This window comes from Miniopterus schreibersii (genome assembly GCF_964146895.1).
Source record: "Miniopterus schreibersii genome assembly, chromosome: 5".
NCBI classification, from domain to species: Eukaryota; Metazoa; Chordata; class Mammalia; order Chiroptera; family Miniopteridae; genus Miniopterus; species Miniopterus schreibersii.
The window spans coordinates 21,534,707-21,560,415 of NC_138106.1; the positions used below are offsets into that span (position 1 = coordinate 21,534,707).

The 25,709-nt window shown below is 40.8% G+C and overlaps 1 protein-coding gene across 5 annotated transcripts; it reads right to left on the reverse strand.

The window, feature by feature from the left end:
* Positions 1–10,593: 10,593 nt before the first annotated feature.
* B3GALNT1 (beta-1,3-N-acetylgalactosaminyltransferase 1 (Globoside blood group)) lies at positions 10,594–25,698 on the reverse strand. 5 transcript variants are annotated; one of them, XM_081139065.1, is made up of 5 exons: positions 25,571–25,698; positions 24,129–24,219; positions 21,993–22,089; positions 16,578–16,677; positions 10,594–12,667 (listed from the first exon to the last, which is right to left on the reverse strand). In XM_081139065.1, exon 5 carries the CDS (start codon positions 12,633–12,635, stop codon positions 11,640–11,642), a length of 996 nt encoding a protein of 331 aa, XP_080995191.1. In that variant the 5' UTR covers positions 12,636–12,667; positions 16,578–16,677; positions 21,993–22,089; positions 24,129–24,219; positions 25,571–25,698; the 3' UTR covers positions 10,594–11,639. The 5 variants fall into 5 exon arrangements, with proteins under 5 accessions (XP_080995191.1, XP_080995194.1, XP_080995193.1 ...); XM_081139068.1 differs by having other exon boundaries at positions 24,129–24,216; positions 25,571–25,665; XM_081139067.1 differs by lacking the exon at positions 25,571–25,698 and adding an exon at positions 25,328–25,538 and having other exon boundaries at positions 24,129–24,216.
* Positions 25,699–25,709: the final 11 nt, after the last annotated feature.

Sequence of the window (25,709 nt, forward strand, 5' to 3'; positions counted from 1 at the left end):
TGCAGGGGGAAGAAACGCACCACAGATGTAATTTCAGTTAGCTTAGTGTTCTCCAGATTAATTTCACCACAGAGACTTTTTTTGCATAGCACCTAATAACATTCCAAGGAGCTCATGTTCCATTTGACTCACTTTGGGAATTTTGATATGTGGAAATATTACTGATTTTTCATTCCCTATTATATGACTTTGTAGTTGCAGTACAATTTGCAATTTAGAAGCCCTAATCCTTTTGAGTAAGAGGCTGACCTGTTAATGAAAGCAGTATTAAGAAATACTGTCATTTAATATGACCATTGGCAGCCTCCCATTGACAGTAGAAACCCAACAATCCTACTTGAGGCCCCAACCATTGTCTCCCTTCTTTTATGAGTAATAAGCGAGAGCCTTGCCATACCTAGAGATTTCTCAGATTCATTCCAAGAGCTTTCAGTTGCTTTTTAAAACTTACCTTTGCCATCCAGATTGAATCAAAATAAATATCTTTACATTTCATCACTATGTGAGAGCAAAAAATATATTGAAAATAATAGAAAATGAGGAAAAAGTTATGAACAATGAACACTCCTTTACTCTGTCCTCTGTCCTTCCCAAATCCAATGAAATAATTTGAAATCAATCAAAGCTCATTTATTCTAAAATCCCCGTCCCATGTTGTCCCACCTTTCACATTTTATGGACAGAATTAAGTTAGGCAAGTTATCTCTTGCCTAAAATGTCAGACTTAGTGTCACTCTCAACCTGGGCAATGGGTTCAAGAAACTCTGAGAGCTAATCCCAAAATAACATATGAGACAAATCTAGTTGAAAACATGGTACAAAGTGAATTTAAGGTAAAGTCATTAATTTAAAGTCACATTCAACTTTTAGGAATACATCTGCCCTCTGGACGTTCCCAAAATAGTAAAAAACTGGAAGTAAAGTCACTTAGACCAGGAGGCAGATTATGAAGGGCAAGTGACAGTTGACATTATAATGCTTCCATTGATAAGTGCTTCTCAACATGTTTCTAATAGGTAAAATTTTTGCTAATTCTTAATAATGTTGATGTTTTGTCCATTTTTTATTTTTCCCACTGTTAAGCTGCAAACTGTTTAACCAAGGTTACCAGTTATTACCTTGTTGGGTGATTTTTATGTGTTTAGTAATAACCACACAATCATCTATACAATCACTTTAATAAGTCAAAGTTAAGGACTTTGAAGAGAACATGTAATAACTGTTCACTTTAACAAATCATCATAGGCATTTTCACAATTTAAAACTCCACCAAAAAGCAAGCAAGCAGCAAAGATGTAGATTATATTTAGAGATGTGGTTCCCTTTATTCTAAAAGTCCTATTACCTAGCCTCTGACATCTGCCAAATCCAAATTAATCTCAAAAACCTCCAGGGACCAGAGTCTAGCTCTGAGCACAGCAGTTTACTGTCAAGGCCTGGTGGCAGACTGTGGTGGGGCCGGTGAGGGGACAATGTTCCTGGGTCACCGGCTGCCTCTGTAGGAGAGGGACCCTGTATTAGCCTCCGTTGTCACCTTTTGCCATGAGGAAATTCAGATAAATGTGATATCATGCATTATTATGTCAACATATTTCTACAATAATTAGACAATGCATAATTTAAAATGTGTGCATACAGAAGCAAAGGTAGAATAGTTAAGGAATTGGGGGAAGAAAACCTTCACGATACCCAGACGTTAAAAATGTGAAAAGTAGGCTATCTAAAATTTGGGTTATCAGACTTTTACCATTCACAGGGTGTATCTAATAGTGATTTTTGACATCAGCACATAGATTAGTGGAAGGGAGTTGTTCCCACGTTTCACCTATTCAAATGCAAGGCTTCCCATTGAGAGTGTTGACTGATGCTTTGCTTACATGTTAATGAAGACAGAATTCTAATGCTCCTTCTTATAGGACTGATGGCCCAGGCAGAAGCACATTTAAGAAAAATAATTTGGAACATTTTTAATCAAAAAATGCAAAATTAATTTCCAGTGTGATCAAAGTCAGAATGTAAAGAAAACATTTTTAAGAAGATATGAAAGACAGAATCAAAGGGGAGTAATATAAAAGGAAATATTTTAAATTAAGAAAGGAGATGAGATTTTATTACATCACGAATCATGCTTTCTGATATTTGTGCTCTTTCTGATATTAAGGAGATAACATTGAAGTAAGAAAATGAATATTGAGTTATTTGTAAAGTTAGTAAAATTACAGTCCCTAATTCATTCATTCCCAATGAAAATGGGTAGATATGGTCTTATTAATTGCTGTCCTAAACTACCTTTACTATCCTAGCTTCTGTTCCCTTTCCAAATCCTAGACATGGTTTTACCCTGAATCCTTAGAATTTATGCATTTTTGAGGATGAGATACCCCTTTTTAGAATTTTAAAAATAATATGATAGACTACCTGATAGACCGTCCATTTTTGAGTGCCCAGATAAAACTGAGGTCAGATAAATGCAGTTGCAGCTGCTACTGAGAGTGAGTTTCAACACTGGTAGTTTACCACATGCCAACATGAGTACTAGTGAGTATTCAATTTAAAACAGTTTCACAAAAGCAAACTACAGAGTGATATAACGTTCTTCCTTCTTAGAGATATTTCTAATCCATATAATGCAAAAAGGGTCATGTTTGTTCATATAATCTTTAAAAATCCCGGAAACTGATGTATTAGACATCTCTAACCCAAGAGAATGATGTCTCTTGTGCAAATTTTAAATTACCATTAATAATGGTAACTGCTTAGCTTAATAATGAAAAGGTGTAAAACCCTGCTATGGGGGAAAACTAGAACCATGGGACCTTCTGCAAGAATACCCCTAACTTGGGCTCCAAGACCACAACCAGTCTTTCTTTATGTGTTTTTCATCTTGATTGCCCTTTTACCTCTGGCATATATTCAGAAAGTGGAATAATAAATACAAAAACGGACATACCCAATAACTTTTGTTTCTATTTTAGAAAGCAGTGTTTGCTCTTTTTAAATGATCTGAAATACACGTTCACAGTGAAACATTAACATCTACAACATTGTCTTCAGTTTATTGTTTGATTACCAAAGCCAGAGGTTTTGACTTACAGCACTTAACACAACTTTAATTCAGATTAGAGAGTTAAAGTCTGTCTCGAAATGCCTCATGCCCATGGTCAGCCAGAAAAAAGAAAACAAAAACAAAAGAGGAAATTCTAGTGAGTTCAGAAGAATGATTGTTTTCACAAGCCTGGAAAATAGTAATGGAAAAGTTAATTCCAAAACACCCCAATGTGAACTATGTTCACATAATTCCTATATGACAAATGTACAAGGGTGTATTTCTTTTTAATATAAGCATCATTGCATTGATAACAGATTGATCTACCTTACGAAGAGACTGAATTGGGAAAGTCAGTATTTTTTCTCTAAGTAAATCTGCTTATATATTTTATTCTTTCCTTTATTTTTTTTCCTGAACACTTACCACGCACCAAGCAGAGAGAGTCTAATTGAGTGTATTTAGTGGTGAGCACTCAGGCACCATCCCTGCCTTCTTGACACTTGGAGTGGAGGCTTCACAGATAGTCTAATGCTCAGTATTGGCTGAGTGGGTTGAAAATTGTCATCTTTCATGATTCCCTCCAATGGGCTTAGATTTGTGAGGACAGGCAGAATTAGAATAAGTCTTTCCTACACATAATAGAGAGTGAATGGTAAAAGATTGGAAATATCTGATGCATCTAAATTACATCAGATAATTACTCCGTGTTTGGTCACCTATGTTTTCCAAGGATGGAGTGGGAGGTGAGACAGGAAGGTGGGGACCAGAGCAGGGGTAGGGCTGTCCCAGGGGGAGGCCACCACTGGAAGCCTTCGCCCAAGGGGATCAGCATCGATTAGCAGCATACAACCAGAGCCAGGGTGGAGGAAGGAGAGAATTACAGAAAAGGAGAGTGGAGATCAATGAGAACATCTCTTCATGGCCTTTTTTATTTTAGTTCTCAAGAGGCTATTAGTGTAACAACCTCATGCCCCAAAAGAGAACCCAGAACTGAAAGTGTTTATCATCAATGTATATAAATTAGTGAATTCATTATATAGAAAATTAACATATTTCAGGAATACATTTCTTGATTTTTATTATGAACAGAAGACTGCCAGATTTTTTTAATAAATCATAAATTTAATACCCATAATTACTTTAGACATTCCAGAACCTAGGTATGGAATTTAAATTTTATATTTTGAACAAGAATAGCAACATTTTCTGTGTAGCAAAGCAAAACTAAACACCAAACTTTTCATTGTAACCACAGAAGTCATCATTTCTTTCTAAATCCTTTGCCTGGTCATTTTCCCTAGACATCTCTTTCTGTTTATGCCAATTGCCTGTTTATCCCAGAAATATTTGCTGCTGCCAAGTTACATTAGAATCCTGTTGAATTAGAGTAATAGAAAGTGAATGAGAAAAGACTGGGAATATCTCATTGTGATCACAAGTGGGGTTTTTGTGGTTTTGTTTTTAAGCCTGAGAACATATAAAAGGAAATTAAGCCAATTTCTGATTTGGTAAGATTAAAACCATAGGTGGAGCTCAATTATTAAGGAAGGAAAGGAACGTTGGAGAGGGTAAGAGAAAAAACCCCCACGTAATTGAATAGTCTTTTTCATGAATGGCATATAGCAAAAGTTCTGCTCTCTTCCCTGCTGAATAAGCTTTTACTATACCTATTTCAACACCAGGAAAGCTTTCCCATCAGCATTTTCTTACTATTTTAAAAATCATAGGAGGTTGGTTGTTTATAAAAAGATACCAGGATCCATAAATTATTAGTCAGTGCTTTCTTTTAGTAATCTTCAAACTGTATTTAATAATTAAATCACTGGTCAAAATGACTACTTAAATCAATCAGGCTTTCTGGTAAGTTAGTCTCTGAAAACTATAATAACTACGACAGAACCTTGGCAAAACTTCATTAGTCTTGTTACTCTTCAGAGGTTTTTATACCTACTATTCTATTTTTGTCTCTAAGAGACATTTGAAACAAAGTTAAAATGTCAGTTTGGTGTAGAGCTCAGAGTACATGGCAGTGCATGGTCACTCAAGATGCATGGCATCATTCAGGTCCTTTCGATGTGTGCTAGGGGTAGATTAAGCTTTGTAGAGACGAATGTGTTCATGCAGTCACTGATTCTGTGTTGTATACAAATTGAACAGCTAAAAATTCACCCTTAATGACAAGATTAAAGCAAAAATAAACACATTAAAGTTACTGGACTTTATATGTGGAATTGCTGCTTTTTTTCTTTTTTTGGTTAAACTCATTTTCCATTCTAATGTCTGCTCTGAAATGTTATAATTACTTAATGCTTCTGGGTTAGAGTAGCTGTTGAGTTTGGAATCACAGACTGCCAAGAAACAATTCGTGGGTGGAGGACATGACCCAAGCAAAACAGAAGCAGGAGAGAGAGGCGATACCAAGACTGGGCGTGCTCATTTGGAACAGAAATAAGCTTGGCTGTGGTTCTAAACAAAGAAATGTTAAAAAAGTGTATACAAACACATGCAACAAAAAATTGTTTATTGTTAACACAACTTTTTCCCAACTTTATACTTCACCAACCAAATCTATATCATATAACCAGTGTTAGGTGATAAGGGTTAGATTAGCTATATGTACATGTAAACTCTGGCAACCTGGCAGGACACTCCTCTGAGAAAAGGGTTTGGAAGAGCACATCCATCCGCAAATTTTTCACAAGATGCAGGAAGGGACACTGAAGAATTTGAAGACAGTGAAATACACGCACACATAATGCTCAACCTGGAACAGCCTCGGGCCTAGATGGAGAACAATGAAAGTTTATCACCAGATTACTGAATTTGGCATTGGGTTTAACAAAGCTGAGAAATGTGGCATTCGATTCTTTTTCTCCTTTTCATTAAAAATAATATTTGATAGCCAGAGTAGAAAATGAAACCCACAAATTCTGATCTTCCACTCCTTTTTCTGGGTAGAATTTCTAATATAGAAATGAGGGATATAATTAGAGATTTCAGGATGAATATTTGTCATCTGGGTCAGAGAAAGAATATAGACTTTTCCAATACTATGCACAGATACAAAGAAATAGGAATTAAGGCCACAAACACCCTACTTTCAGTTATTTAGATATTGATCTTAGTAGACACACAGCAGTTACAATAAATATGTTCAAGGAATTAAAGGCAACTGTGGGCTTAATGAGAAAATAGATAAGGAATTTCAACAGAGATATGGAAAATGAAAATTAAGAACAGAAGAGTAAATACGAAAAATTCACTGATTGGCTTAACAGAACTTGGAGGTGGCAAAAGAAGGAGTCAATGAACTTGATAAAAAAGATAAGAAAATTAATGGAACATCAAGGACATGTAGGACACTATGAAACAGTATAAGGTACACGTTATTCAAATGCCAGAAAGAGATAAGAATGAGAATGGGGCGGAAAAATACTTGAAAAAATAATGGCCATAAATTTCTCAAGTTTTATGAAAACATTAACATATCAAACCAAGAACAGCAAACCACAAGGAAGCTAAATTTTAAAAAAGCACACCCCACAAATAATTATGTGACCCAAAATGTCAATAGTGCTAAGGTTGAGATGTCCCACTCTAAAAAAATGAATTTTAAAAATTATTTAGAGAGAGTTAAAAAGGCAACAAAATTAGATGGAATACTAGTCATTAGTTAACTCAAAAGAAGGCAGAAAGGTGCAACAAAGGTACAAAATGGAAAGTAACAGGATGGTACACTTAAACCCAATCATATCTATAATTACATTAACTATAAATGGACTAAACACTCCCTAATGGGAAAAGTATTTTTTTAAATGTTGCTGAGACAATTGGATATTTGTATGGAAAAAAACTCATTTCAAACTCTTTCTGACTCTGAGTAAAAATTTAAATTTGAGTTGGCCCATAGACCTAAATGTAAAACCTAAAACCATAAAGAATTTAGAGGAAAATATAGGAGAAAAATCTCTCTGACCTTGGTATAGATAAAGATTTCTTGGGCAGAGCACAAAAAACATGAACCATAAAAGAAAAAAAAGTATAGGAATGTACAATGGTACAAACACTTGAGAACTGTTAAGCATTTTGTGATAAAGTTACATACACAGCTGCCCCATGGCCCAGCAATTTCATTCCTAGGTATTTACGCAAGAGAAATGAAAACATAAATATACGAAAGAACTTGCACAAGGATCTTCAGAGCAGTCTTATTTATAATAGCCCCAAAATGAAACTATCCAAATGGATAAAGAAATTGTTCAATCACATAATGAAATAACACTCCTCAAGAAAAAGAATAAACTTCTGACACACAAAACAACATGGATTAATCTCAAACACATTATGTTAGGTCAGAGAAGCAAGACTCAAAATAACACATCCTGCATGAATATGCTATGTGCCAAACAGGCAAAACGAAATCTGTACTGACAGCCATCAGGAAGCAGTAGCTCTGCATGGGGCTGTGGGCCAGGGGTGGGCATGGGGTGAGGATCCACTGGAAGGCAGCATTAGGAAACTTTCTGGGGCGATAGAAATGTTCTATTTCTTTTTTTTAAATTCTACTCAATGTTTTCTTTTTCTTTTTTAAATATATCTTTATTGATTTCAGAGAGAGAGAGAGAGAGAAACATCAATGATGAGTTGCATGCCCCCGACTGGGGATCGAGCCCGCAACCCAGGCGTGTGCCCTGACTGGGAATCGAACCCTGATCTCCTGGATCCTAGGTCGATGCTCAACTGCTGATCCACGCCCGGCTGGGCTCTATATCTTGTTTTAGGTGGCAGTTACACAGATGTATAAAACTATCCAGGCTCACTGAACTGAGCACTTAAGTTTTGTGTGTTTTAGTGTATGTTAATTATATCTCAATAAAAAATGCCATCAAAAATAGCATCAAAAATATAAAATATTTAGGAATACATCTAATGAAAGATGTGCAATACTGCTACATCTAAAACTTTGGAATATTGCTGACAGAAATTTTAAAAGATCTAAATAAGTGGAGAGGTAGACCCCATTATTGTTAAAATATCCTCTCTCCCAAGGTTTTAGATTTAATGAAATCCAAATCAAAAGCCTGAAAGACTTTTATAGAAATTGACAAGCTAATTACAAACTTTACATGGAAATTCGAAGTGCATGTAATACCCAAAACAATATTGCAAAAGAAGAACAAAGTTAGAAGACTTATAGTACCTGATTTTGAGACTTAGTATAAAGTATAGTAGTATATACTTAGCATAAATTTTATTACAAACTGCAAACGAAGCCCAGGCCCCCACTTCACCCCCCCTCTGGCCCAGGCCCTGCACACCAGCCTTCTCCATTCTGCCCATTGTTTCTCAGCAGCAGACATGCCCTCGGGTCCCACTAGCTGGGATTGGGTCACAGGCTGGTGGGGGGGGGCAGCCTCTGCCTAGGGGGGCAGGGCTGGCGGCTCAGCAGCGAGCCCAGCGTTTGACCCTCCCTACCAGCTTTCCCCCACAACATTTTTTATCCTGCTTTTAAGTTTAGTATATTTGTTAAAACATTTATAACAGTAATTTATCCTCATTGTTGAGAATGAAGTTGTAAAAGGTGATTTAAACGTAGGAAAAAGTGACTGAGCAGCAATTCCTGCTAACATTTTGGTATATTTTCTTTCATCCTACTTGCTTCTGCAGCTTCCACAAATGTAGCCAGAGGGGGAAGAGTGGCATTTCAACCCATCACTGCAGCTGCTGTAACCTTTTACAAAAACGGCATCATTTATCTTGAGGGAAGTTGATTTTTTTTTAATCTGGGAAATGTCTTGAATGGGCGTAAGGGAAAATGCAAGTAGTGCTCACCTGCACTCGGCCTCCCACGCGGTCTGAAAGGCGAGAGTAAAACATAAACAGGCCTAAACTGAAAGACATTTTAGAAATTGTTCCCGGGTAACGTAAAACAGGGGGAGGGGCTTGGAAACCTGCAGAAAGGGCCAGACGTGAGAAGTCTTGGCCCCGGGCCATGAAGGGTGTGTTGGTCCTTTGGGGTTGCTCTAACAGCTTAGCACGGTCTGGGTGGCTCCTGAACAGCACAGCTCTGGAGGCTGGAAGTCGCAGCGCAGGTGCCAGGTTGGTCAGGTCCTGGTGAGGGCCCTCTTCCGGGCTGCAGACTGCAGCCCTGTTGCATCTTCATGTGGTAGAAAAAGACCACTCTCCTACCTCTTCTAATAAAGGCACTGCTCCCAGTCAGGAAGGCTCCACCCTCATGACCTAATTACCTCCCAAAGGCCCCACCTCCAAAACCATCCCATTGGGCATTAGATTTCAACCTACACATTTTGGAGGGACACAAACATCCATGACAGAGGGCCACAGCTGATGAGAGATTTGCTTGATGAGAAACGTTTAAAAATTATCCATAATGAACCATGCCGAAACTTGGTAGCTTCAAGCAAAATTTAGGATTTCTCATGGTCCTGTAGGTTGGTGGCGATCAGTCAGGAGGTTCTCAGTTGGGGGGCCGATGCAGTTGGGGCCGGAGTTGTTTGAAGGCTCAACTCCAAAATGAGTTCCTCGCTCACATGTCTGATGCCTAAGCTGGCCTGGCAGGAGCACGGGGCGCTGGCTGGCCATCTCTCTCGCCACGTGGCTGGCTTGGCCTTCCTCCCAGGGTAGCAGGCTCAGGGTAGCTGGACCTTTTCCAGAAGCATGCGTTCCAGAAGACCTAGGTGGAAGCTGCAAGGCTTCTTTTGAAGTACATTACACTGGGGACTTTTTTGTATCCTCATGGGAATTTATAGGATTCTATTTGAATACTGATGGGAAAGGAAGGCTGGAGAATTCAGAGGGATCTGGGCACACAGTTCAGAGCACATTATACATAGACACATACATTTGCATTTCAGTTTTTTAATTTTAAATAAATTCAGGCTCATGACAAAAAACTTCATACACATAATTTTTAATGGCTGTATTATATTCAAATCTATGAGAACACTGAAATTTAATCAATGTTTTCTTCATGTTGAACACTAAAAGATTTTTAGTTAAAACAGTAACATTGAAATAAACATCTGATAAATTCATTAGGAAAGATTCCTTGCATAATTTCTGAGGCAAAGAGCATAAATATTGGAAAGGCAAACTGCCTTTCAGAAACAATCTAACAATTTGCACACCACCTGCAGTGTAGGAAATGCTCTCACCTTAGGGTCAGCCTATAAATCAGCTATTGCCCCCTTCCTGTCCTCATGTTCTGTTTGTGCCATACCCACTGTCGCTATGTCCTTCTGCAGGGCACACACCTCCTGATTCACTATTTTGCAGGAGAACTTCCCTCTCCCCTGAAGAGTTACTGCTGAAGCTCTCATACCAAAGAGCAGGAGGCGCCAAGCCTTTTCTTGGCAAAGATTGCTTCTAGTGTTCTTCCCCCTCCTCAATAAACCATCATCTATGCCATGCACTTACTAAATTATAATTTAGTTTCTCCATTTTGTTAATCAGACAAAAGAACCCAAAGCCCACATTAGGGCTTTCCTCTTGATGAGAAATGAATAACCATAGAGCAGCAGTGGTTTGGGGTTTTTTTTCCTCTTTATTTGCAAACTGATCATTAATGAGAAAACACACGGAGCAGATTATCAACATGACTCAAATCTTTAGCCATCTCTTTCCAATTCAAGTGCTGGATCACGGCACTCCTTTCTTTGTATTCTGGGTATCAGGTTCTCTTTTCTTTTGCCTTTAGAGTCCTTTCCCAAAGGAAACAGGCTGCCTGGCATTCGGTATTATTCCTAATACCCAGGTGGAAGGTGATGAAGCGACATCTAAAAACACTGGGGATTATATTTTTAAAAACAATCATTCAGATTTTCTTCCTTTCATTCTTCTCTATATTACCACGGTAAAATATTTATCAAAGTCAAAGAGATTACTGATACACAATAATGACCCATGGCCTTACATTCATGGAGCTATCAGTAACTTAGTGAAGTAACTGGAAAAGAGTTCCAATGTAAAGGGTGATCCTCTATTCTGTTATACAGTCTTAAAACAACAATAACATTTAAACACTCAAGAAGTTCTAAGCAATATTAAATAATAATCAATAACTCTGAAATACTGCAACATCTTAAAGTAACTTCTGAATGACCAAAAACAGATGATGTCTTGTTTGGTATAACTCTTAAGTTTTTTACACAGAACTATATATTTTAAAAAACTGGTAATCCACACAAGAGATACACAAAACCCTTGACTAAACTATTCAATAAATAGAGCTCCACACTGCTTTGTTGTTATGAACTAATGAGCTTATACTTCAATAATACCTCTTTAAGAAGTTCTGGTCTACAGAATGACATGTTCAAATTGTTTGGTCCTGTTATTAACAAAACACTTTGAGTTCTCTCAGTATCATCTTTAAAGAGCCTGATTTGATTTGTGTCAAAATATAACACAAGTAAAGTGTAAGCCTGTAAGTCTCTAGTCTCTAGGTTGACATGAGTTTCAGTTCAGTGCAAGCCAGCACAGTGCCCTTCTCACGAGTGTTCCATTAGCACCCACTGACACTTCCCACAAAGTATCCTGTCCTTCTCTAAGTTTTTAGTAGAACGCCAAATTAATAATGGCATGTGGTGTTCCTTAGCATAACCTGCCAAAATGTGATAATCTCCTTGGAAGAAAAGCCATGGGCTGCAATCACACGCCTGAGCTGACAGACATCCAAATGAATCCGATATAAAAAGAAAAGGTTGGTGTCTTCTGGAATATGAATGCCCACTTTCAGCAAATTCAAACAGATCCCAACATAAACATCTTCAAACTTGATGGGTTTTACATGGCTCATCATTTCATAGATTTTTGGCACCAGATCTCTGGACATTATATACCCCAACCCACTGCAGTAAGGAGGAAACACCTTGAAGGGATACTCCTGGTATGAAATATGGGCTTTTTGGTAAAATCCTCTATAGGAGTAGTTATCAATTAGAGGGTAACCTGTGAAAAACTTCTCTGACTGGTTTACATTTAAAAGATACTTGACTAAATTGCCAGTATTGATAAAAACATCAGTGTCTGTCTTCATGACGTACTTGGCATTGGGGCAAAACTCAGTTACCCACCTGAATGCCATAATTGTTTTCAAGGTCAGGTTGTTATATGTGTCTAAAAAATCTTGTCGTATTATGTCGCCATAGAGAAGCTGTTCGTCCTCTAGGGACAATGATAACACTTTATCTTCCCTTTCAGCCTGCTGGCCTAATAAGAAAAATGTAAGAACCTCATATCCCCACCAAGACTTTTTCTCACCCCAAGTAACTCTAATGGCCTGTCTGGCTTTCACATCTGAGGGGTGTGAGGTCACCAGGATGACAAGAAATGGGTTTTGGTGAGAGCAGTTTGAATGCTCTTGAAGAGTGAAGGGAAAGTCTTGTCTGTAAATGGGCTCATACTCGTAGAAGTACATCCAGTTTACACGTTCTATCACATTGTAGTGGGGCAGGCTGAGGTACCACATCACGAGGAAGCTCAGGAGTGACAGCAGCAGGAGGCTCCACTTGAGGGATCTCAGTGACATCCTACCAGGAAGGGTGGTCAAGAGAGCCAGGGCCATCCACAGCAGCTCAGAAGCACGTGGATCGGGTTCTGGAAGATTGATCAAAGGCCTGCTTATTAATCCATCACCCAAAACACACTTTCAGATGATATCTGACTATCTACTTAAGGAGAAAGAGCAGGAGAACAAAGCTCCAAGCAAAACCAAAAATCCTGACCTGAATCTTACTAACTTCATTTAACTGTAAACAAATGGATACCAACAACCAAAAATATATTTGAGCTTTTTACATCAAGATAAAGGTTACAAAATATTCTTGATTATTTTGGAAACTTAATACTTCTTATTCTACATAAATAACTGTTGTAATATGATTTTTGTCCTAAATGTCCAGAGGGACAGAAAGAGATGAGTTATAGGGGCGGGTTTAAAAAATGCGTCTATAAGATATTTTGGAGTGACATCAGAGAAATGAGAGAGATCCCCCTGGTCTCTCCCCTTGAAGTTTCAACAATTTGAACACCTCTAATTCAACAAAGGATTCCCTGCTCAATGCACAAACACAACTGAGAGATCTGCACATTGAAACATTTAAAGGTGAACAGGTGGGAATAAACCTGGGAGGCAAGAAGAGAGAAACACTGAGAGAAGCCACGAGCCACGGAAGCAGCCCTGCAGTCAGGAGCTCACAGTGGGGCTCAGCCAGAAAAAGGAGGAATCAGGTTGTGGCTGGCACTCCCTTTAGCTGGGAAGAGCAAAGAGCTTCAGTGGGCATTCCTGCAGGAGTGAGCAGTATGAGCTGCGGCTGAGCTCAGTGACCTGGGCAGACACACAGCACAGGGGTGTGGTTGCGGCTGTCTGGTGATCAGAATTCCAGAGAGAAACAAAGGCATGGAGCCTGGCCACCCCTAACCTCCCAGAGCTGGCCTCTCTTCACCCTTGGTGTCAAGTTGCCGCGCACATTATCTGCAAACCCAAGAACTGGAAGGAACTACAGAATCACTTTTCCCTGAGCCAAGGGCACACTCTGTACTGGCCCCAGGGTTGGGAACACAGAGGGGACTCTGCAGAGGTCCAAGGTTGCCATTATCAGGAGGGCAAAGTAACTCAATTCTGCAGTGAACACAGGGGTGCATATATCTTTACAAATAAATGTTTTTGAGTTTTTCGGGTAGATACCCATAAGAGGGGTTGCTGGCTCATATGGTAACTCTATTCTTAATTTTTTTAGGAACCTCTATACTGTTTTCCATACTGGCTGTACCAGTTTACATTCCCACCAGCAATGAATTAGGGCTCCTTTTTCTCCACAGCCTCTCCCCAGCACCTGTTATTACCTGTCTTGTTGATAAGTAGCCATTCTAACAGGTGTGAGGTGGTATCTCACTGTAGTTTTGATTTAAATTTCTCTATTAGCTAGTGAAGTTGAGCATCTTTTCATTTATCTGTTGGCCATTTGTAAGTCTTCTTGGGAGAAATGTCTGTTCGGGTCCTCTGCCCATTTTTCACTTGGATTGCTTATTTGGTATTGAGTTATGAGTTCTTTATACATTTTGGATATGAAACCCGTATGAGCGCTGTTGTTTGCAAATATCATCTCCCACTCAGCTGGCTGCCTTTTTGTTTTGTTGCTGTGCAGAAGCTTTTTAGTTTGATATAATCCTATTCAGCATTATTCATGGTGGCCAAGACATGGAGACAACCAAAATGTCCTTGGATAGAGGACTGGATAAAGAAGATGTGATACATACACACTAAGGAATACTACTAAGCCATAAGAAAAGATGAAATACTGCCATTTGTGACAACATGGATGAACCTTGAAAATATTATCTAAGTGAAATAAGTCAATCAGAAAAAGCTAAGAACCATATGATTTCACTCATATGTGGGATATAAAACTGAAACTCATACACACAGACAACACTATGGTGATTATCAGAGGGAAGGGGGTGGGGGTAATAAAGAGTTAAGGCGGCCAAATATATGGTGATGGAAGATGATTTGACTTTGGGTGGTGGGCACACAATGCAATATACAGATCATGTATCATAGAAATGTACACTTGAAACCTTTATGATCTTATTAACCAATGTCACCCTAATAAATTTAATTTGAAATAGAAAATAAATCTATAATAAAAAAAAACACCCAAAAAGAATGCTTCTCTTCTTTACCACTATGAAAATTAAGTAAAAGATTTAATGCAAGGAGTTATCATCAACTAGTCTAAATAAACCAAGGGTCTTTCTCAACTATGTGATCTGACTGGATTCTAGAAAATCTGGAGTAAGAAAAACTCAGTAGCTATTCATGGGACTTCCTAATGTGAGATGAAATAAAGAGATTCTTCACCCAAAAGGAAAGTTCTCTAGATGCAAATAGATGAATCTGGAATTTTTAAATGCTCACACTCTGAAATAGCTTTCATTTGCCCCAAACACTACCCGAGCCCCCTTTATACATTGTTGGCTGAACTCAATGCTCAGTCTGGACAGTAGGTGCTTAAACCGAAGGCTAAGGGACTTCAGAGTAAGTGACATATCAACAACATGAGGGGCAGGCAGAGGAGGCTTCTGAAGGTCCATTTCCCCCACAATCACCTGGGGGGAGGGCTCCTGGGAACCGTACGTTAATTCCATCATATGGGAAGGCTGGTCTACCAAGGGTTCTACCTTGGGTCAATCTTAGATCTTTGGACACACAGCTCTTCTGCCTCTAAATGCATATGAAAATGACAGGATCTCAAGACTCCTGTTCTGTCCATCTGGCAATGTCACCTGCCTTGATTATTTCTAGCCACAATTACCTTTCTTATCTCTAAGGCTTGCTGTACTTTAAGTCACACAACGCAATACAATGTTTTTGCACAGCTCTCCAATTTGGTTTCATGTATATGTGTCTTGACCCTCCACTTAAGTTTCTGTGACCTTGTTGGCAAAGAACATTTTTCTCACAATAGCCATGTGCAAGGCAGAGGGCAACCTCTAGCAGGAGTGCAGTGGACACTGGCTTGCTTGATATGCTATTTCCATTTGTAGAAGGACAACATGGAGGTCTGGGCACCCACGCCCCACCCGCCTAGCCCCCATTACCAGCCTTATATAGCCAGCTCCTGGAAAAGCCTGCAAGAGAATGCAAGATCTGCTGTCCTAGGATGAGAGCTGTGCAAGCACTTAACACCTTCCTACCTTTTCTCCTCACCTGGCTCCTAGTCGCTGTACAACTCCGGGGGCTCCATTTACATCTCAGCCATTAATACCGTACATTTATTACTAAAGTTGTCAGATGGCACTCTTAGGTCTCAATCTAACAAATCAGCACATTATAACAAATCTTGGCCAAATGGAAGGAAAATGTCCCAAGTAAGGGGAGTCACCTATAATTGCATATAGGCAATGGAGGCCCTGTTACTCTTCAATAATGGGGAAAACTCAAAACAGCAAATCTTATAAAAGTTAACTTAAAGCATTCTACAAGCCACGGTTTCCAAATGTGAAAACGTGACTGTGGTCATGACGTCTACTGCTTATAGGACAAAGAAGAAAATAAAGCAGCAGCAAAAGGAAGAGGAACTATCTAGTCCAAAAGGTGGGCAGGGCGTTTCAAGGACTGGCCAGAATAGACTTTAGGTTACCTATTACACAGGTGGCTTGCGGGCAGAGACCAGAGTCTACACCCCAGCTCCTTCCTTTGCCAACCAGGGCAAGCGGGTATGCTATTTACCTCTTGGGGCCTCAGCTTCCTCCTCTCTGCATTGGACATGTTAATACAGGGCAAATTTGTGCTGATGTGTGCAAAGCATGTGGCCAGTTATTCAACAATAGAGGTTGTCCAGCACCAGCTGTGTTCTACCCTTGGCATCTTTTCCATCCTATTTGTGTCTCTAAATTGATTTTTATTGTCAAAAGGGATCATTCTAAAGAAATAATCTTGATGAATTCTTACTACTTAAAGAAAAGCAGGATTCAAAGCCATGAATATATTTCTGTTTCTTACCTCCTTCTTGATTTCTTTCTTCTGAGTGAGTGAAAGGCCTTCAGTTTCTCCAACTGAACATTCAGTAGTAAGTAGAAGTCAGAAGTAATGCTTGAAATTTCTGTAAGATATGTAAGAAATGTAACAGCATTTACATATGGGTCAGGGGACTGGAGAGGTCAAAGAGGGGAGGGATCCTTGTAAGCAGAAATAAAAAGTTAAAATACTGCTAGTCCACAAAATTCAGAGAGTTCATGGATAGTTCAGAATTCAGACGGCAGTGGGTAGTCACCTTAAAACCTCTAAGTTCTCATGTCAGCTGATGTCTTACGTCACAGTACGACAGTTGTACTTCCCCAATAAAGAACTCGGGGGCGGCCAAAAGAAGTGAAACACAGCACTTCTAAGTGTCACTCTGCTGGTAATGCTCTCTAATTTGTTGCAATAACTACTTTGTAAAGGGACTGCAGGAATACCTCCACACACAGCAGTGTGGGTGTCTGTGTGGAAGAATGAAGGAGGCGTGTGGTGAAAACGGGAAAAAATAGACTAGCCACAAATACTATAAAATAGTTGTTAATTCGGGGCGATGGAAATGCAGGCATTCTTGTATATTTATAGTTTACTTTGTATTTTAAACTTATAAAATAAAAAAAAAGGAAGAAAAAGCATAAAAATGCTTGGATATCAGAGTTAGATGGTCCACCCGAAATCTTGGCTGCAACACTTAATGGCTGTGTGACCTTGGGGAAGTTATTTAACTTCATGAAAGTTTCTTTTTTTAGCTATCAACCAAGCATCACAATCCTAATTCAGTTACTTAGAGGTCTGTGGGGGAGAAGATGGATTACCCAGTCAGCTGAGGGGCAGCAACATTCCTCCATACAACCTAAGATTTGGAGTCCTGTTTGATTCTGTCTCCACCACTTACAAGCCTGCAACTTTGGGCAAGTTATTGACTCTCCCCAAGCCTTAGTTTTCTTATCTATTAAATGCAAACAGTAAAGATTTTTTAAAGTGCCTGAACTTGTGGGCTATCTTGAAGATTACATGAGTTAGTGCCTGGTACCACCTGATGGTGCTCTCACGCGGACTGGGGCACCCAGGGCTGTGACCCAGGGCTGCCAACACTGCACACAGTAATAACCAGATGTGCAGAATGACTGATTGGATTGCCAAGTTTTTTTTATGTTTCTGTTGAAGTATAGCAAACAAAAAGAAAGTACACAAATTAGAAGATGAATTATCCAAGTAAACACACAATTTAGGTCAAGAAATAGTACATGGCCAGCACCCCAGAAAGTCCCCTTCAGCCTCTCTCAATTAATATTTCCTCCCTCTCCCTAAAGTCCTCAGTTCTAACACCATAGATTACTTGTGCCTGCTTTTCAACTTTGTGTAAATGGAATCATGTCTCTTCTTGATGTGTCCAGTTTCTTTAGCTCAACATTATGTTTAAGAGATTCTCTATGATGTCATGTGAGGTTGCAGTTTGTTCATTTTCATTTTGTATAATGTGCTGTTATATAAATTTATTTCTCTCTTCTACTGTGGGTTGACTCCAGGTTGGGGCTATCATGAATAGTGTGCTATTACGAACTTTCATGGGCATATTTTGGTGTCCTTATATGCATACAAAACACATTAACCTTTTCAAACTGAGGTGAGAGATATTCAAGTGGCATCAAGCTACTTTAAAAATTATGCGTATTTGATAAGGCTTACTTTTTTTTTTTACTTTGAAACACACAACTGGATGTAGAACAGAGAATCAAATTTTATATATTGAATGAATGAACTGTGACTGATAATTCTGCCTAATTTAACAATGCTTAAAAATAAAATATGCTTTAATCTGTCAGGGCAAACAAAGGTTTGCATTAAGAACTTGCTTTCTACTTCACCCATTCCTTTACACTCTCCTCACTCCATATTTTAGCAACAACCCCTGCGTGGTCCTCGTACTATAGCAAGCACTTTTCATATACCCATCTGTTTGACGATTAAAACCACTTTGTGAGGTAGCTCCATTACTATAACATTTATCTGCCAGCTAAGGAGACAGATTTGGAGAACTGCTCCTTAGGGTGACAGCCAACAGGCCTGGAAATCCAGGTGTCCTCACCCCTTGGCGGGGTTTGTAACCACAATGCACCCTTCCTGACTTGTTTTTATCCCACTGGCCTAGCATTTTCACTTGCCGCCACACCGTGTGGCACCTCTGATTTTCCTGGGGGATGAAAAGTTGTCAAAACCAAACCAGAATCTTTAAAAAGGGGGAAATCCTAAATGCAAACATCATTCAATCTCCAAGCAAATCATGTTCAGCTCCTTGAGATTAGTGTCAAGGACACGTCCCAAAAATGTACTTTCCAAGGACACATTTCAGAAATGAAAGAATTGCTAGGGAGAAAGAATATTAATGAGTTTATATTCCAGATAACCCTAAATATGTGTCTGAGCTTCTGCAAACATTAGCGAACACTTAGAGACAAAAGTGATGGCCATCAGAAGCCAGCAGAGAGTCACTAATCATTTCATCTGGCCAACCTCACCCCTATTTTCAAAAGGGTTCTTTGACTGAAGAGAAAGGGAAGCCTTAGATAACATGGAAGAACTAAACTTCACTGGAGAGGACAGGGAGCTGAAAGGTCCTTCTGAACAAAGTGGAAAAAAAGTGAGTCCAGTGACAGCGTCTAGGCAGTTTCAAAATTGGCTGACCCATCACGGTCAGTGTATTTTTCATGCAGTCATTTGTTCAACACGCATTTCTTGGGCTTGTGCTGGACTGTGAGAATACAGTGTTGACCAGCACAGCCACAGATCTGCCGTCCTGCTTATATTCTAAGGTGTCAGAGCATCTTTGCCAACCTGAAAAATCACTAGGGTTTAATCGCAGGCTTATCTTTAGCGTTTTCCTGTTTAACATTTCTTATCAAAGAGAAACATAGACTTATTCAATTTTGTAGACAGAAAACATCAGGAACAAAAATAGTGAATTCAATAGAAGATGAAATTGCAATTTAAGAAGTGTTCAACAGGTTGAGCCCAGCCAGGCATGGCTCAGAGGTTGAGCATTGACCTAGGATCCAGATTTCGGTTCAATTCCTGGTCAGGGCACATGCCCGGGTTGAGGGCTCAATCCCCAGTTGGGGGCATGCAGGAGGCAGCTGATCTATGACTCTCTCACCATTGATGTTTCTATCTCTCACTCTCCCTCTCCCTTCCTCTCTCTGAAATCAATAAAGATACATTTAAAAAAACACACAATAAAAAATAAAAAGTGTTCAACAGGTTGGAACAGGGCTAAAGCGAGATGAAATCTGATGGGAATAGATTTGTTGCCCTATATCAGAGTTCGAAAAACAAACTGCACAAGAGCAGGATTGGGGGTCATATTAACAGCAGCCTGAGCTAAAAAGACCTTCAGGTTCTAGCTGAGTATGAGTTTAATATGAAGAAAGGTGCTGATTAGAATAACTGGAGAATCAGGAGACTAGGACTTCAGTTCTAACAGCTGGGGGCTGGGGGCAGAAGGTGCCAAGTCACTGAATTTGGAGAGTTGCTTTTCTCACCAGAACATTAGAGGATTGGGCCAGGACCACTCTCAGGCCCCATCAAGCTCCACCAGTGCAGATGATGCTCATGTTTGTACATCGCTGATCCCTGGCATCAAGCACAGTATCCGGCACATAGAAAGCATTCCCCAAATGATTGTGAGGGAGTATAGTGCTAAGCTTCTCCAAGTTAATACCATCATGTGTCCCTCTCCCTCAACACACATATATACATACACCCCCCCCAAAAGCCCTAAAACACTCTGGGGTTCAAGAAATAGAAAAAAATGTCTGGACAAAAGGGATCATAATCCCATAGCCACACATACATACATTCCATTTTAAAAGGGCCATTAGTAAGTCAGAAGTAATTCAGACGAAGGGAAGCCATTGGGTATGCATTCGGTTTATCACCTCCCACGAGGACTAGAAGGAGTGGCTCTGGGGGATGTTCTGGTCTGGGGGAAACAAAAGCTTAGGAGAACCACGGTAGATGCTTTCAAGTATTCCGAACAATATGTCAGGTGTTTTTTTGTTTTGTTTTTTAAATATATCTTTATTGATTTCAGACAGAGGAAGGGAGAGGGGGAGAGAGAAACACCAATGATGAGAGAGTCATTGATTCGCTGCCTCCTGCACGCCCCCAGCTGGGGATCGAGCCCGTATCCTGGGCATGTGCCCTGACTGAGAATCGAACCGAAATCTGGATCCTAGGTCAATGCTCAACCTCTGAGTGACGCCTGGCTGGGCAATATGTCAGTTTTAACTCCAGAAGGCAAATGGAAGCCCAAGATAAATATTAGTGAGAGGATCCAATATAGATTTCTAGAATGGACTGCTCCTTACCAGTGGAAATCTTCAAGTGGCTGGCAGGAATGTTATGGATTAATTCCTCATTGAGTTTCAAATTATTTTAAGTAACCTCTAAGGTCCCTCCTAACTCCAAGATTCCATGACTCTGTTACCGATGTTTAAAATGTAGTATGTTTAATTTTTATGTAATTTTAAAAAATTGTTCAATTTTTAAGAATGAATCTGAAGTAGTCACTGAGTTGAAGAAAAAACCCTGCCATTAAGAAGAACTTTCTATGGTTGTTACACAGCGTTCAGTGGATGGTGAGTGTAAATACCTAATACTCCATCGCTATTTCCCAATTCTGCCCTTGGATCCTCTGCTAACTGCATCAGTACCACCTTCCAGTGTACTCTGAGATGTATGGGAGAATGTCTTCCATGCAAGTCTTATTAAAATAAAAGCCTCCTGCTTTGGTGTGTTGAAGTAGAAAACACCTGGAGTTTTAAAAACATATTTTAAAAATATGTATTGTTTGCAGACAACATACTTTCCTGTAGGAATAACAATATGTGGGAATATTTACAGATTTCTGGGGTTGTATTGTCTAGAGTCTTTGGGCTAAGAAAAACAAGAAGCCAAAAGTAGCAAGACCTGAGAAGGAAAATTCAGCGCAATTTTCTTTTAGCTTTTGCCCTATCTGCACTTGGAGTAAAAAGAAACCCACTCTTACGAATGTGAATGCATGTTAGGATTTTAAACAGGGTTTTCTGTCTGTGTTTTTAAGGGAAGGTGAGCTTTTGGGCTTAAGTATGTATCACTTCTATAGCAATTTACAAAGCACATTGACAGCACTGTATAATAAGTGCTGAATTGGGAAACAGTGATGGAGTATTAAGTATTTATACTCAGAGACTGTGCAGTTCAAGGACAGGCAGACCAGGAGCCCAAACTCAGGCCCACCTCTGGATGCTGTGCTCCTTCTCCAGAGCATAGTGCCATAGAAAAGGCCAGCCTCACATCCAATCCTACTGTCTCTTGAGATTCCTGGGCAGGGAGCAAAGAGTAGAGCAAAAGTGGACTTACCTTTGCACTCAGGGCCGAGCAGTCAGAGAAAATGCCATGACAGAGCAGCCTGTGGGAAGAAGCAACAGGATGGCCGGATCCAGAGAAGCTAGGAAAACTGGAGCAGAGCAAAGAGCACACTCATCAGGCAGAACGGAGGAAGGCTGACTTGAAAGCTGGACTTTCTGTCTCTGTTTTGTTACAGCTTTACCAAGTGGAGGAAATTTCACTCACTCATTCGGTATACTGGTCCTTTGTCGGAGGCTGGGGCTGTGACTGGGAAGGGACAGACAAACCCTGCCCTCAAGTTGCTACATTCCATGAAGAGCAAGGAGGTAGGTTCATATCTTTAAGTTGCACACCAAGTGTAGTGAGTAAAGCTCACCTGGAGAAGATGGAGAGAGACCTCCCTCCTCAAATGTCTCCAAAGCAGTGGTCAGCCTCCCTAGTGGGGAGCTGAGTTTGCACTCTCAGAATGTGTGGGTGCCCAATTAATGTGCAAATTATAGAATCTGTGTCAGTTTAGAGAAAGGAACTAAACTAAATTTTTTTATCTTAGAAAGTGGGTAACTCCATCTTTTAAAAAAAAAAAAGTTTGTCACCAAAATAGTAGCCATGCCCAGATAAGAGACATAGTTTGAGCCCTCAGTCACGCTGAGGGGAGGTGGCTGCAGACTTGTCCAAGCACAGCTTAGGAGTCTAGCAAAATTCTATGGTCTAGCCCAGAAGTGGGCAATTAAAAAAAAAAAAAGTAAAGTAGCAAATATTTCCTTTGTGGGCCCTATGGTCTCTATCCCAGCTATTCAGTTCTGCCTTTGCAGTAAAAACAGAGCCACAGACAATATTAAACGTATTGGTATGGCTGTGCTCCAATAAAATTTTATTTATAAAACAGGATGCTGGTTTGGAAGTGTTTGTTCTAACCCCATGAAGTAACATATCTTAGGACATCAGTAAAACCTCCTAAGTTCTCTCTCCTCTAGGTTTCCTCATGACCACAAAGGGCCAGGCCGCTGAAAAGAGGGTCTTAGTACTGGTAATATGTTCCTGAAGTAAAATGGTTCCTGGAGGGTAGGCAGGGCTGATAATTATTAACCTGGGCTGTGGATGCTATCTGGGGACAACAAAAGGCCTTAGCTTTCTCGTTAGCTACGTGTATTCAGGGTCAGACACACACAGAATGGCAGACTCTGATCATCTACTCTAGTGTTCTGTTTCTTATTCCTTAATTTATGAGAGCTTCAAGTGGTGCAAGTTCTTGAAGCCAAATCTTCCATCCTGCAGCCTCTCAAGGCTCTATCCTACAGACGTTCTCCCTGTATCTAGATGTGGCCCCTCCAACTCTCCATGCTTCTAACCCATACTCATCTTACCTTCTCCTCTAATTCACAATGTGTCAAAAGCTCTGGTGCCAAACACAAATCAATATTTATAATATGCAACTTTTTATTAAAACCATTGTTTGTAGTCCCAAAGAGATATTTGCCAAAGAGCCTACTGTTAAGCGAACTGCAATTTCTGAATGCACCTGTGATGCAAGGTCATTTAAGGGCACCCTGTTTGACCCCACACATTTGTGCTCACTCTTGAAGCTGTAAAGTATGGTTATCTACCAACACCGTGAGCAAGGATCAGCAATGATAGCTTTTAGAGCTGCAACAGAAAAGCACATTTGGCTGGACATTATATAGTGGTGAAAAGGACAGAGGTATTTCCTAAAATGGATTCTACCTATATCATCCAGTGGTGGACAGAACAGAGCTGGAGACTGGACACAGAGAGAAGACAAATCACTTGAAGGGGAAAGAAAAGAGAAGAAAGCATCTACTGGAGTATTTTCTCAGGGATAGAGAGAATTGAGTCTGAACTTGAAGTTAACTATAACCACCAAGTTAAGCTGATATAAATTTTCCTGAGGTACTATGGTATTTTAATACTAATTCAATTTTTTAAAGATATATATATTTTCCAAAGTTATTTAAATAGACCTTAATTAACTCTTGTACCTTCTCAAATCATTTGGGGAAAGAAATATACAAGAATATATAACAAAATTTTGGAGCTGTGTAAATGATCTTTAAAATTTTGTAAAGGAGACTATTACGGTCAATTTTACCCATGCAGGATAATCTCTAAATCAAAATAAGATGAGCTTACCTGTAGAATATCAGGTGAAGCCGAAGCATTAGCTGAAGTCCTTTGTTTTCTGTATTCCATGCTTTAATGAAAATAGATTTGCTGGGGACTACTGAACAGAGAACAGAAAAAGAATATATCCGAGTCATAACAATATTGGGCACTACGACATCGAAAAATCAGTGTTCTATTTCTAGTGAGCTGCTACAGCAGCAAATTATTATATATCGACATTTCATTTTTGGAAAAATAATCCTCTCTTCTTCCTTCTTGTTCTCAAATCACCTCATGCATCTAATCTGGGATTATATTTAGCCACTGTTTTGATAACAGACTTTGATAATTCGGGGTTGGAATTGTTCAATGACCATTTGAATGAACCTTCTGGTCCAGCAGAAACATGTCATAGACTCCTATCTCTCAGTTTAAAACAGTTCCCTTCTCTAGACCGATACAGGTTCAATTTGAAATCTGAATTTGAAATCTGAATCGGGCATCCACACAAAATCACATTCTGAAAGCACAAAATCAGAGCTCTGCCTCTGTCTAAGCTGCTTGAGGGAAGCTAAAACACAGAGTTGTTCCCAGCTGAGGACGGCAAACTCAAATCTTTTACCTCTGAAAACAGAAAAAAGGGCATGGTTTGATCATTTGTTCCTTGGTAGCAGCTCTTCCTGACAAAGCAGCCACTTCCTAACCGCTGGCACGATGTGCGGACACGCAGAAAGCAAGCAGTCTCCGCGGGCCAGTGTCCCTTCCAGGCCAGCACCAGGGTGGGGAGCATCGCTCCTATTGCTCGGGAAAGTGAGGCGCCACCGCATCTTTCGGATTTCTTTAGAAAAGCCTTATACACTCGTTAAGATCGCCTCTTAAAATCATGTACCCACTAGGGTTTCCTCCGCTCTTGGCCCAGTTTGCCCGTTCTCCCCCTTGGTCCACCTCCTTCCCAACCCCTCCCCACAGTAGGCAGGGCGTCCGCCGCGGGCCTCTGGGGGACCCACGAACACCCGCACGCCGTCTCCACCCACCCCCGCCGCGCCCCCCGCCCGCTCCCGGCGCCGGTCACCGAGCGGCCTGGTTTACGGGAGGGCGGGGGCTGCGCCCCGGGGCCGGACAGGGCCTACGCCGTGCTCCTCGCAGCCCCGGCCTGAGTGGGCCACGCACCCCCGCGGTCCTCCGGGTGGCCCGGGGCGCCGCCAGGCCCCTTCTCCCGCGCTCACCGGGGTCGAGCAGCTGTTCGTCGCGGAGGCCCCAGCCCAGGGGCTCGGCTACCCGCGGCGCGCCGGCGGCCGCGCTCGGGAGAGGGCCGGAGTGGGCGGCGCCGCCCAGCCCTCCGCCCGACCTCGCCTGCTGGTCCCAGAGCGGGGCGCGTCGCGGGAGCCGCGGGTCCCAGGCCGACGCCCGCCACCCAGCCCGGGGGGATCGAAGCCTCGGGGCCGCCCCCCGGCCCCGCCTCCACTCACCTTGGGCGCGCAGCGCGCACCCAGCGCCTACGCAGGCAGCGGCCGGCTCCCGCCCCGCGCGCACACGCACCCTCCCCACGGCCGGGCGCGCTCAGACCACGCGCCCGGAGCCCCTCGCTCGCTCGCTCGCTCTGACGCA

Bases quoted from the DNA above. Each gene is read 5' to 3' on its own strand.
- B3GALNT1 (XM_081139065.1), bottom strand. From the start codon at position 12,635: ATGGCCCTGGCTCTCTTGACCACCCTTCCTGGTAGGATGTCACTGAGA.